Source organism: Opisthorchis viverrini (genome assembly GCF_000715545.1).
Source record: "Opisthorchis viverrini unplaced genomic scaffold opera_v5_5, whole genome shotgun sequence".
Taxonomy (NCBI): domain Eukaryota; kingdom Metazoa; phylum Platyhelminthes; class Trematoda; order Opisthorchiida; family Opisthorchiidae; genus Opisthorchis; species Opisthorchis viverrini.
This window is the reverse complement of record NW_008751661.1, coordinates 2,100,804-2,114,740: the sequence shown is the minus strand read 5'-3', so window position 1 is coordinate 2,114,740 and position 13,937 is coordinate 2,100,804. Positions and strand designations below refer to the sequence as shown.

The 13,937-nt window shown below is 44.1% G+C and overlaps 1 protein-coding gene across 1 annotated transcript; it reads right to left on the bottom strand.

The window, feature by feature from the left end:
• Positions 1 to 3,880: 3,880 nt before the first annotated feature.
• Positions 3,881 to 13,109, bottom strand: T265_00514 (hypothetical protein; the record flags this gene model as incomplete). Its single annotated transcript, XM_009164318.1, has 5 exons — positions 3,881 to 4,021; positions 4,141 to 4,221; positions 4,780 to 4,877; positions 7,380 to 7,642; positions 12,949 to 13,109. The coding sequence occupies 5 exons, from the start codon at positions 13,107 to 13,109 to the stop codon at positions 3,881 to 3,883; spliced, it is 744 nt and encodes a 247-aa protein (XP_009162582.1).
• Between the last annotated feature and the right edge of the window lie 828 nt (positions 13,110 to 13,937).

Here is a 13,937-nt window from a genome sequence, read left to right as displayed (position 1 = left end):
TTCTGGATCCCGGAATTCCTTGTAACTTTTTTAAACCGTATTAATAACTGCTCTTGTGGATGGACTATCGGCCAGTGTGGTCACGAAGTTTCTCCACAGCTTCAACTCAGCCCAGCTGAGCCCAGTCCGGTAGCTGCGATTCTGCTGCCTGTGTTTACCTACTTACCTACCTACTACTTCGTTGTTCTCTTCAATCTCTGCGGAAAGGGGTGTACAATGACATCGTACCACATCATAACACAGCGGCTGTACTTAATTGTAATCACGGCAGGTGATGCAGGTTGTCTTTAGAGGTCAACTTTGCTGTCGACAGTAACTGCAGTAACGTGCGTCGGGATAATCCAGAAGAGGTGAACCGTCTGCTCTATTTACTGTATACAGCAGCAAGAGAACAATTAGGTACGTTCAAAACGACGAACAGACGAGTGAAGCAAGCCCATATACCATCATATTACGGTAAAGACGCCTTCGTTTCAAACCAACTGAGGGGGCATTGAAGCCTGAAAAAACTGGTTACGTCCTGACAGAAAGACATTAGTTAATGCGTTTAATAATCCATTTTGGAGTGAGAAGCGTGCACTATGCCAGTGTCTGATGCACAAAAGCGGGCACGCTATGAGGGAAGTGTGCCGAAGTGAGTGAACATCTCACCAGCCTGCATAATGGTCAGGCGATTTCCAGACAGAATCACTGTGTAAAATGCTTCTTAAGCATATGCTTGTGCCATTGGGTCTTGGACAAGGCAACGCTCTGATAGCGGTTCTGCAGATTGAACGAGCCCATTTGATTGGACCGAAACGTACAAGAACTGCACTTTTTATTTTGAGGGTGGGTTTGAAGGCATTAAATCAAACTGTGGAACTCTTAACTTTTCCATAACAATTTTTGAACTACTCATAGCTTTAACATCGTAATATTAACCGACTTTTTGGTTTCATTTAAATCAGATCGATACCGCAACATCAATAATGTGTATACTGTGTTGCCCTACCTGGACTAGGATCTTAAGGTATCCGAGTCTGGTAAGAGCTTCGTACGCTTTGGGCGCATGTGCATGCATTGTAGGCATTCGTCCTAATCTCCACCGGGATTTCATCGGAAAAACAGATAGATATAGTATTCATCCAGTAGATGATGTATTTCGACAAACTACATCAGCTGCGCTTCATTCTCTGTTAGAATTTTCTGTCATGCCCCTTCTTTTGTGTAACTTGGATGAACAAACCTACTTGAATCCAGGAGTCAGGTCCAAGTAAATAAACCATCGAAACTGTCAGAAGTAAATATCACTGGTGCGCTAGACCAAACACCCAACATTAATATGACTGAAGAGTGGTCATCGTGTATGTTCAAACTAGGACTGGCATGTTCTGTCCGGAGATTGAGCCGTTTTTTGAAATGAGGCAGTCAGTGTGAAATCGTCTGGTCCGCTCGTCGGCTGCGAACTGATGCTTGTTCGCTGAACGTATCGATTACGGCGTGCTGGTGGTACTAGTGGTCAATAGCCAATCAGACGAAAAGAGGACGGCTGCCCAAACCGACACGGCGGATTGGATACCCAAAATGAGCGGGAGCAGAATTCATATGACCTTGAACAGTCATGCATGAGGCCCTGTCTACTAAGTAGATGTCGACGTTCCTTTTCGCCTGTGCATCAATCTCCCGTAGCGGCCTCCCCTTTTCCGTAGGGGGACGGACTTGTGTGGAATTGAGGGCCAGTGTTGCGAATAACAGGGGGAGCCATTCCATCAGTTGCATAATCTACCAGCGTATTTTTCTATAAATTTATCGCTATTTATTGACTGATGTAGATTAAATTGAGAACCAGTCTGACGCGAATAGGATGGAAAAGCTCCCAGCGTTCAAAACAAACACGTACCCACATAACCTTTAGGCTGCTAAGGTTCGAATGAACCTGTCCAAATCATACGTTCGATATCGTTGTCTTGTTTCTCTGCTCACAACTAACATACCCACCACTATATTTCACTTAAAATGCAGACTGAAAATCAATCGTAAGATAAAGAGTAGGATTGTAACGGGCGAACGGTATCTTCGAGTGACGCGTGATACCAGAACGTCCGGAAAGGCAAAACAAAGTCGGGGCTGGGATTCTATGTGGTATTATTAATTTGAGACAAATTCATAAATTATACAAACCTCGAAAGTAGATACCCGTCCAAAACAAATGGTCCACTTGGAATATAAAAGTTCAAACCGAATGATCAAGCAAGCTCCCACGTGAGACAGTCAAACGTGCATAAGGTCGACCGCAAAATGGCTGCATGACCTCAAGGTCAAATGAATGAAGTGGTAAGGACAGATGAACGTCAGTTCATATACACGCACTAAACACAAAAATGGAGCGGGGCTAGCAAATACGGACAGAATAAACGTAGGGAATTTCAATTGTCAGCGTAATGGATGATAAAATGATTTTATTGCATCGGCTTTCGAAGCCTTCACACCTTTGAACAACACCTGTCTACACGTGGAAGTTCCAACTACATGTGGTTTATCGGCCTTCCAGGATGCAGTCAGGGACAACACGTAGAGAGCTGCTAAGTTCGTACTGAACCAGCGTCACAATAATTACAAAAATAGGGGATAACGCCAGCTGTTTCTCGTCATTTCAATTTTACTGAGATCCTTTTTTGTAGCTCCATTATGCCACCACAAGCAACTGTCAAAATAAATCATGACATCAGCTGGTTAATTTGGTATCCTCATTGTCCTAAGGTTATTTCTAGCGTTCTTTTGAACAACTGTTACAAACACGTTGAAAAAAAGATGATTACGCAATCTGTTTATTTCCAATTGCATCGGCCTCCAATCAAGATGGTGAATATTCCCTCTTGTTGTTCGTATACAAACAAAAGATTATAGAATCTAAAGCAAACTACTCACAAGGTTGTTGAAGATTAAGTAACCTATTCCTCTGTGGAAATATACTGCCATACCTCAAATATCGTACCAAATTGAACATGAGGAGGCCCTTGTGCAGCACATTCAGTTGAAGAATTTCATAACAGAGAGATGCAATTAAGTCTCCTGTGATATGCAGATGTCGAGATTATAGATGTCGAGATTATAGAAACTACTTATATCAGACGAAGAACACCGTTAGACATTATATATATATATAATGGTATATCGACTGTTAGAGAGGAAAAACTTAATTGGAGTTATTATTCACCAAGAAAAGCAACCCGACAAAAGACGGTTTTCGCGAGTCTAAGTTCTTGTTTTACCAAGAATCAAGTTCTGATTTTGATACAAAAAACACACCAGAGAAATGCTTCGAAAATAACGGGTTTTGTGATTCAGCGATCTCCGAGTATGCGCGTGTAAGTCAAGTCCATCAGTAATCGATCACGGGACGGTATTCCTCCATCAAGCATGCGACAAACCATACGAGTGGGTCAGAGTACTTTTTGCTGATTTGAACTCATTTCGTTTACGAGTTGGAGCGTAAATTAATCGGATCCCGCGATCCGGAACAAACCAAGGCCTGAACACAGCACGAATCATGCGGTTGATTTACACACTACTCATAAGGTTGTTGGAAATTAGTCTTTATGAAAACATCGTAAAGGAGAGACTCAGCTGGGTTCCAGGTAAATCCCTCGTAAAACAAAATTTGTTTGCAAATGAGTGCATTTCGTGGATTTCGTGCACTTTGGCTTCAAGTAGAACGCGAGGTTAACGGAAACTCGGGGAATGCGCCTTCCTGATGAGCCCCAAGAAGAGCGAAAGCGGTCATGGGCTGTCGAGTTTTCGGAAACCCTATGAGTAATGCATTACAAAAATATGTATGTGTCGCAATATCTCGAATATTGTAGCGACTGGAACATGAGGTTAACTGGTGCAGCACATTCAGTCACACGAGAAATTCAGCTGGGTTCCAGGTGAGCCCTCCACAGAACCAATTTTTTTGCAAATGAGTGTACTTCAATAGGTTGATTGTTTTTTTATATTCTTTACGAGACCCTCTTTCTCGGGACGAATTAAGAATGTGTGTCTAATGTACGCGTATGATGTAAGCCATTGTCAGATATGGAATCTAGCTTGAAAAAATAATAGAATAAAGCAGAAAATATACTCATTGGCAAACCAATTTGGTTTTTTCGAGAAACTCACCTGGAACCCAGCTGAATCTGTCGATTGTGATGTTTCCAAGCAACTGAATGTTCTGCACCAGGCCGCCTCATGTTTCAGCTGCTACGATATTCGAGATATCGCGATACGTGTACATCGTGATGCGCTACTCATGAAGTTGCTAAAAATTCTTCGACACCCCATGACCGGTTTCGCCCTTCTTGGGGCTCATCAGGTAGGCGCAGTCCCCGGGTTCCCGTCAACCTTATGTTCTACTTGAGACCAGACTGCAAGAAATTGGCGAACTACACTCATTTGCAAACAAATTAGGTTTTGCGAGAGACCCTCCTGGAACCCAACTGAGTCTCTCGTTTGTGATGTTTCCAGGTAACTGAAGGTGCTGCGAGAGAAAGAGGGAAAGGCTTCGCTGCGAAGGCACGGAAGATTGTACTATAAACCCGTTTGACTTACTGAAGAGGTAGGAATCTTATGTAGCTTGAGAGAATTGACAATATACTCATTTGTTATGTTTGACCTCGGCATATGACACAACGTGCCTGGTCCTAACCTGTTTTTTCTGGTCTAACTTAAATCTAAACTGTAGTCCAAAGTTGCAAGCGGTAAAGGTGTGCTTACAAATGGTGTTTTTTGTAAGGAGTAAGCTTAACCAAGGTGTCCTACGTTGAAATATTCGAAAATGCAACGTTTCATAGGGGAAATATGCGCCAACGAAATGTCCGTGGATCGAACTATCCGGGATTCGCCAAGCACAAATCTGACTGAACAAGTGAAAGGAATTAATAGTGTTCAAAGGTCCTTAGTTCACATCACGACTTGATCCAGACGGAAGACATCGTCATATTGACTCCACGGCTAACGTAATTGGAAGTAACGTATGACACACACCCGGCCATCATGCTTGATTCTGCAGAACTAGGTAGATTTCGCACAAACACACAGAGCTGTATGTGAACGTTGGTTTCCGCTGCAATGAACAAGCAAACTTCTCGTTGGAATAATGAAACAAGCAGGAACTAAAATTCCCAACCAATTGGATGGAAATGGTTGACGAGAAATATGGAGGGAAGTTTTGTGTTCCAACAGAGCTAGATGATTACCACAGTTCATACTGGATACTGGCGTTTGGAACACTTTCGCTGACTGCAGTGCGAGTAATCGGGTGTGCGCATCAGTATAAGAAATTCAGAATCCACCTTCTCACGGAAAAGCACACAACGTGCAAATGGGTCGCGTGAACAGGGTGAGGCGCAGCATCCGGTTCACACCTCGTCGACGTTTCAATAAAGGCCAACAAACGGGGCCTCTGACTTTTTGTGAAGACTTTAAAAGCTGACTGAGTTTCAGCCTGATGACCGCAATATATTAGACGCTTGGTGCTTGGACTGAAAAAATGCTGTAAAATAAGGTACACATTCCTGACTGTTTTTACTGTATTGGACAAAATCACGGAGGCTCTTGTGTTCCCCCAGCAGCTCTTCGTTCCGTTTACTTGTCTGGTTACCAAGACGGACAAGATGGCAAACGGGTTATCGTCATTTAATTTGTGAGTGAAGTGAATTTTTTTACCAAGTGACCCGTGGACGGGAAGCATGTATCCTATATTTGAAAGCTGATAAGTAATGATTAAAAATGGTCTCTATGTAACCATCGTGAACCTGGGCTTGGTTAACGTGTTTCTATTTTCTTCGTATCTTGAAGAGATCAAGCAGAATAGTGCCTAACAAACATGCCATTGCAACGCCATTAGTTTACTGAAGCCCTGAAACTGGACTAAGAGTTTCCTATTTCGGCATCAAGTACGATGGGATCTTTGCTAGGTGTGGCGAAATGTGTGGGTATTATCCAGATAAGACACGATTGTCACAGACGAAAACAACTGTTGCTTCCAGTAGAGTACAGGTCAAATGTCGACAGAAAACACTGGTGAGTTTTGTCACCCCCGCTCAGAACACAGACTCAACGATCGGCCTCAAACTGCTAATTCTGCAGCTTTCGTTTTGAGGCTGGAGCAGCAGAACCTGTGTCTAGGTACTTGGAGTCGGTCATTCTACGTTTTAGTCGGAATCCGCTTATTCTGCCGCCAAACTCCTAATATATTTTGCTTGACACTCAAGACATTAGACATAGCTCGCTAGCCTTTATGGAAGCCTCGATGTTCGCATAGTTTTGACTAGGCCCTTGTTCACAAAAAGCTCCCAGCCGGAAGTTGCGTCTACTCTTGTCCGTATGACCGGATTGGGCGTTGTGTTTTCCCATCAGAATATGGATTTTGAGTTTCTAAGATCGATACGTATACTTGCTTATCCATTAGCGGTTGACAAGAACGATGCCATCCCACACACACTGTTTTCCCCTATCGCTATTCTGATTCGGGATATGAATCGAGCAGCTTTGCCGTTTTGTGTGTTATTTGTAGCTGTTCTTGGAGAAAATTTCTTTTTACCATCTTTTTCATATCTTGGCGTGTTCCTACTTGGATACATTGCACTGCATAAGCGGTACATCCCTTTTGGAAATAAAGAGATTTGAACTTCACTCACCTGTTATGCAATTCAAGCTCATTGTAGATACGCTCACGAGCGCAGGTGCCAAATCGTCACGTGTGCAAGGATGAACAAGCTGGCAATCCGAGCAATCTGATTGGTTAGTCCAGTTTATCGAGCGTTGGCTTTGCAATGGCCCTGTTAATGTCAACCGATCAACCTGACATCCAAGCATGGTACCCTGTTGGATGTCTAAAACCCGCCGGAATACAAATCTACCAAATCTTGTTTGACAGAAAAGGAAACATGTTACAATATCTTTCCTCAACGCAAACAACCGCCCGTCTAAGACCATCCATCCTGAACCCAAACAGATAAATTTGAGCGGTTTTGCAATGTGGGGATAGAGTGTACGAAGTGCCATGGATGCCACCAGTTTTGCCCGTCTTTCTCAGATCACTTTCAACCTAAAGCGCACACATTTTCACCGAAGAACATCTAAGGTTCCGTTCACCAAAGCAGAATCCGCATATAGAAAACTCAGAAGCGTCAAGTTACGCCCTGAAACAGCCCTAAATATCCTCATGAAGGAAACTGCTCACAAGGTTGCTGAAAAAAACGTATTCAAGTACTGGATTTGGAAAATTTTACCCTGACAATGAAATTTAGGGTTTTCACGAGAGACTCAACTGAATCTCTCGTTTATGATGTTCTTCATTTGAATGTGCTGCAACCTTGAGAGTGTTTTTGTTAAAAACAACCCTTCCTTGCTCTTACCCGTTGATGCGTCTTTCTTTCCGCCTCTGATGTGGCGTGGAAACTCGAGGACTGAGCCTAGCTGATGAGCTCGAAACAGAAGGACGAAACCGGTCGTGGGCTGTCGAAGAGATCTCAGCAACCTTGTGAGTAGTTTGTTTCTTGAAAATATACTGCGATATCTCGAATATCGTGCCAACTGAAACATGAGGCGGCCTGTGTGCAGCACATTCAGTTGTAGAACATCATAAACGAGAGATTCAGTTGAGTCTCTCATGAAAGCCCTAAATTTCATTGTCAGGGTAAAATTTTCCAAATCCAGTACTTGAATACGTTTTAAACGTCCGAAGATTTAGTAAAATCTTTGAGATTTGTTGAATTCGTGGACGTATACAAACCGTGAAAAGTTATGAGCAACTGGTACATACCATGTGAGTACACAATAAAGGCGGGTATCCGAACTGTTTACGGAACATGCAATCTGAACATAGGCCCTACCGACTATGTCATTCGGAGAAATAAACATATCAGACATAACAAAGACAAATGCACTTATAATTTATCGCTTCAGGTGGAAATAGTTGTAGGCGAACCCCAGCAATACACATGTGACAAGAATCGTCACATCTACGTAACAGACTCAAAATAAGTTTTCAATAGGCGTTTATCATTGGTTTATTCTAATTCTGACGAACGAAATGTTTGTGAAGAATGGTCGTCTGATGTGTGATAAACTCTCTGCATGGGTCGCATTATCTCGTTAGGGTGGCATATGGTATACTGAGAGCTGCCAGATCAGTGAAGCAACCTACCTATTCACGCCAAACAAGCAGTATGTGCTAGCTAATTAATCACATCATATCATATCATATCAATCAAACGCAATTTAACCGTGGATATTTACCCCAACATGGACCATTTTCCTCATTTTATACTTTCTGTAAGCTTGTTTTCAACACTAGTCTGCAAATCAATAATGAGCCTTTATATAATTCTATATATTTCACTTTTACGAAAAATTGCATTGTCAAATTCTTTAATTCGGACACTTGCACCCCCAATATATTACCGATGGAACCAGCTTCCAGTTTGACGGTGTACATAAAAAATTCACCGTTCCATTTGGTGTATTTAACTTTCGCTCTATGCACCCCTGTATATTCGGAACTATGTTTTAAACAGGCTAAAGACCGCTGGTAAGTAACACCAACTGGGGGGATGCCATCTTGAAGCCCTTTTTGCTCGTGGAATTCTCCGTTAAATGAAGTGGGGCAAACTTCGAGAAATCAAATCAATTTGGTTTTCACGAGAGACTCAACTGAATCTCTCGTTTATGATATCCTACAACTGAATGTGCTGCACACAGGCCGCCTTATGTTTCAGTTGGCACGATATTCGAGATATCGCAGTATATTTTCAAGAAGCAAACTGCTCACAAGGTTGCTGAAAACTAATGGACAGCCCACAACCGGGTTCAAGTAAAACATGAGGCTGACGGAAACTCGGGGACTGCGCCTACCTGATGAGCCCGAAACAGAAGTGCGAAACCGGTCGTGGGCTGCAACCTTGTGAGTAGTTGCATTTATGGGACAGACTTCTTTTGGGGTAAAACTTACAAGGCTGGTAAGTGGAACAAGGCTCTAACAATCTACTGTTGGCTAAAAGTGCCCAACTGTTTGGAGCAGGCATGCTGACATTTTGCATTCTGGGATCTAAATAGAACCAGAAAACTCATGAAATCTAATACCCCGCTCCACACCGCTCGGTTTTTCAGACTATCGCTAAATCACATGCGGTTCATCTACACAAAAACTGATTTTAAGAGCCAAGACAGACGACTGAAACTACTTGACGTAAAATGTTAAATTTAGTTCCATTGTTCCTTTGACTTTGGAAATGGACAAGTTTGTCAGCTGCTTGCAGTTGAGTTTTGTTGCGTTTTCCCGCACAGAATAAAAACGTATTCAGTGGAGTGTTCATCCTAGAAAAAATCTTTCTGGGAGTTATTTCCTGATAAAATGCTGGGTCCGATAGTTTTTATACATTTTTACTGATCACCTTCCGTAGTGCTGTGATATTTTAAGACACGTGAATATCGGTCTATCCATAATCGTTTTAGACTAGTTTCTGAAAGTTAGCGTCGCGCTGATTCAAAGACCGGTGAAGAGTAAATCGAATTCAACGGGGTTGGCTCAGAAATAATCCTGAGGTATATGGGGAAGAGCACCACGAGAGAAAGGGGAGAATGCCATCATCAGACAGGCCTTCAGATGTGACAGATCCTCAGAAACAGCCACAACAGAAGCAAGCCATCCTATAGGGAGAATCTTTTATTCCGCAAATAATCTTGCACACGAATTTGGTTATGACAGGAGACTCAACTAAATCCAGTTAAACCTCTCGTTTATGGTAAACTGCGTCAAATGAATGTGCCGCACCAGGCTAACTCACGTTTCAATTCCTATGATATTCGAGATACCCGAATGCATTGTCTAAATTTAGCATGCGTCTGAAATCTCCTCGGTCGTTGGGTGTCGAACAACTTTCAGTAACCTTATGGGTGCGTTCAGCCGTAACGGTTTTCGGTGCAAAGCTGCCGAAGGACGAGGTCTGAGTAACCTTATGGGTGCGTTCAGCCGTAACGGTTTTCGGTGCAAAGCTGCCGAAGGAAGCACGAGGTCTGAGGTAGTGCCAACTGGCCCAAGCCTAGACAGAAGCAGTCGCGATGCAGAAGCTTGTCTCGAATAATGGTGTTTCCAGTCAGTTCGTGCCTTAATCACTGAGCAGCACCGTGCTCAACCTTATGAGCGGAGTATTACGTTTAGAGAACCTTCTCTGCTTCACCGGTTAGAATTCTTTTCAGTGGTGACTGCTCGCTCAGAACTCACTTCATTTACAATGTACTAGCCCAAACCTCGTTTTTGGTCATCTATTCTTTCGCTGGTGAATGTGGTTCAAACTACATGCGTGGTACGACAGTCTCGGAGAGCTGCTAGACATCTGAACTTTTGTAGTGGAGCACCGAATATTGGTAGCTTGCTCAACCGGTCAGCTGCAGCTAATCAACCACCACGGACCCCGAAAATCAAACACGTGATAAGCGTGATTTCTGCTCATCTCATCGGGTACGGGCTCGTTCAACATGAGTGCCATCGAATCCTTTTACAGGAATCCGTCAAAATGCACCCCCAACGGCCGAAGCGATCACTGTACGAACAGTTAGGCTCACAATCCCTGTTTCATCGATGTAGTATTGGTCAAGCAGTCACACCTTTCGAACCAGTTCCAACTAACTGACTAAATAAATTTATACTTCGGCACCTTTAGACGGCCTATCTGCACTCCCGTTTATCATGTATTATTCACATTCTAAGTGTACTTGCCATGTGAAACTTCAGTTACTCCTGGCGACTGGTCTTCCCTTCTGAGAGGGTTTTCCGTCGTCTGTGCTACTGAAATCGTCTGAAACTGACGAATGCTTTATGATTCAGGATGAATAAGGTCGGTGACTAGGCACTACCGAGAATATTAGCCGAGGTTTGCATCGCATAGCCTTCTGATTAAAATCCGTACAGAGTTACAGCAGGATGTATGTTGGCAGCGCACCAAAACCAGCCAATTTCTTTATTTGTCCCGTCCCCCCCCCCCCGGACTGAGTAATCTGTCTATTAGTTTGAGTCAGAGCAAAAGAGCAACGCACACAAGCTCTACACCCAATGTCTCGAAAAATTCCTATCAGTTTCCACCGCATAGTTTCTGATCTCCCGAGTAGCGAAACGTGAGTTCTTTACGGTAAACTTTGAGGAGCCCGCTGGAAATGATGGTTCCCCCCCCCCCCCCGGACTGAGTAATCTGTCTATTAGTTTGAGTCAGAGCAAAAGAGCAACGCACACAAGCTCTACACCCAATGTCTCGAAAAATTCCTATCAGTTTCCACCGCATAGTTTCTGATCTCCCGAGTAGCGAAACGTGAGTTCTTTACGGTAAACTTTGAGGAGCCCGCTGGAAATGATGGTTCCATATTGGGTGAACGCTCTTGAGGGGTCTCGTCAGACGTAGCTCATCTGACCGCAGCCGGCCATTGTAAACGCATGAGCACTGTGCGTCGGCAGTGCTAGTGGGTTTTGCAATAACCATCACATATACAAGTCCCGCATCAGTAGTAATGACAAAAACTGCGTGATGGGTGCACTCCGCTACAGGAAAATGCACCAGTTTATATGGTGCAAGCAGCAGCATCAGTCGCAATCACGTGACTTCTAGCTGAATACTCAGTTTCATATTTTCCGTTTAGATGATGAAACGGTGGTAGAGGCTTACAAATGTCATTAAACAGAAGCTGTCAATAGTGTAGTCATTTCCCATTCGTCTTTACAGTTATACGTGGACGAATTCAGTCGAACGGGACTGCAAAGAAAGCGAACATGTCTGTGTGTCTGTGACATCTCCGATCAGGACAAGTAAGCACCATCGCACCACCATTGTGAGTGGACAGTCTGACAGATATTTCATCGCGCCCGTCAAGCTTGCAAGTATTCTGTCGAGCCAACAAGCCAGCCAGTCAGTCAGACAGCCCCATGCTGTGCCTGCATTAAATCAAATGGATCATAACTTTGCGCCTGTCTGAATTTCTTTGTTCATGCCCTCAGTCAGTCATGTGGTTGGATGATCACAAACACTGTCATCTGCCCCTCCTACCAAAGCAGGCATCACGAACACACCCATGGTTCTTTGTTCCGGTGTCCCTGTGAGGCTAAAGTGTAGGATCGAGCGTTAATAATCATGTGGGTACGCTGCCGAACAAGCCTGTGCCTGATGCGACCGACAGTCAGTATACCCGCCAAACTGTCGCACTGGCCTGCTAGTACCGCCGACGTTGCCACACAGCAACTGCGCATCACTTACGCATGTCATGAATGGGGCCGGACAGACGTTGTCCCGAGACTGTCGAGTCACAATGGGCTGTCTTGTTTACCAAAGTCACTATGAGTGCAGGTAGAGCCCCACTTACTCTAACCAGGACGACCGTTGGGGTGAGGACACAGCTTTCAGGACGCATGCGACCCATCTCAATCGATGCGTGATCAGTATCCATTAGACTACCTGTTTATCTAATGAAGCTGTTGTATTGGAAACTGAACATCTAGCGAGCAAAAGCACCCCAACTTAAGCCAATGGCATACTGCGATCATAAGTCTCTGAAGCTCTCAAAGTGCCGACAGGTCGTACATCAAGCTACACGGTTAATGTCCGGTCAATGATTTTTTTACAGTATTACACCATGGGTTAGACAAGCCACTATTCACAATGAGCCGGTTCTAGAGGCTAGGCTACATCTTAGTCATGTTTTCACATGGACGTATTGTCAACGCAGGAGGAAATTCTAACGTAAACACATCATCATCGACAGCATGACATCAGTGTTCAACACCGATGCTTCACTGCCGTACAACCATGACTTATTTGAAAGTTCTATTGCAAACAAAAGAGTAGAAGAGTAAAAGAGTAAAAAAGTAAAAGATGGACGGGAAGGGCCTTAGTTCTAGCTTACCACAATCAATCCGAGGTGCCTACACTTCCAAACATTCACTCAGGCAATCTAGATAGAAACTGACAACAAAAACACCACAGACATCGGTTGGCGACCATATCTCGTAGTGTCTCCAAGCAAGTGCAGTGAGGACCACGCGTTCCCCATCCTGGAAGGCGAGTAGCACTGACAGCGCCCAGGCGTTTCATGATCTCCTTCATACACTTCCGCCAAGTCAAGGGTTGGCCACCTCTCTGTTTACGCCACTCTGAATTGGGCATGGAAAACAGCAAGCACTTTCTTCGGCAAACGATGGTTCAGCATACGCAGCACATGTCCCAACCAACGTAGCTTCTGGTGCTGGTCACATTCATCAACGGACGTACCCGTTGCACAACGGAAAACGCGATTTCTAATTGTCACATTATGGATTCGCCGACACCAGCCCACACAAGCTATGGTTCTGAGACAACGATTGTCGATCACCTGAAGAGGTCTCAGTCTCGCTGCTCGAATAAACCAAGTCTCACAGCCACACGACAAAACAGCTTGCATTATAGCTTGATACCCATGTCCCTTGAGATTCAGGGATAAACCACTCTGACGCCATAGGTGTCCCAAATTAGCAAACGTGACTCGGGCCTTGCAGTCTTAGTGACCAGTGTAAAATGCCCGCAGATATCACAGGGCTCGCCATTGTTAATTATAACCCCTCTTGTCTACTTTCAGAAGTGGCGGTGGTAATGAAGTCAGAACATGAAGACATCCTTGAACGTCATCCGGAAGAAATCGAGAGCCCCCCTCCCAATAGCGGACACTCCTTGTATTGTTTGTGATTGTAACCCCGCATTACTGTCGCCCTCGACCCCACCTGTCCTGGTGCTCAGGTGATTAACTGCTAAACCTATGTTCTTGTGTTTCCTCGTTGGCGAATGCTACCAACTCACTAATACATTTATCTAACTTATCGCGTTCTTCTCTTCAGCCCCTCCTGGCTGCTATCCTCGAAACATCCACACAGTGAGTTTGGATAATTTTCATACACACAG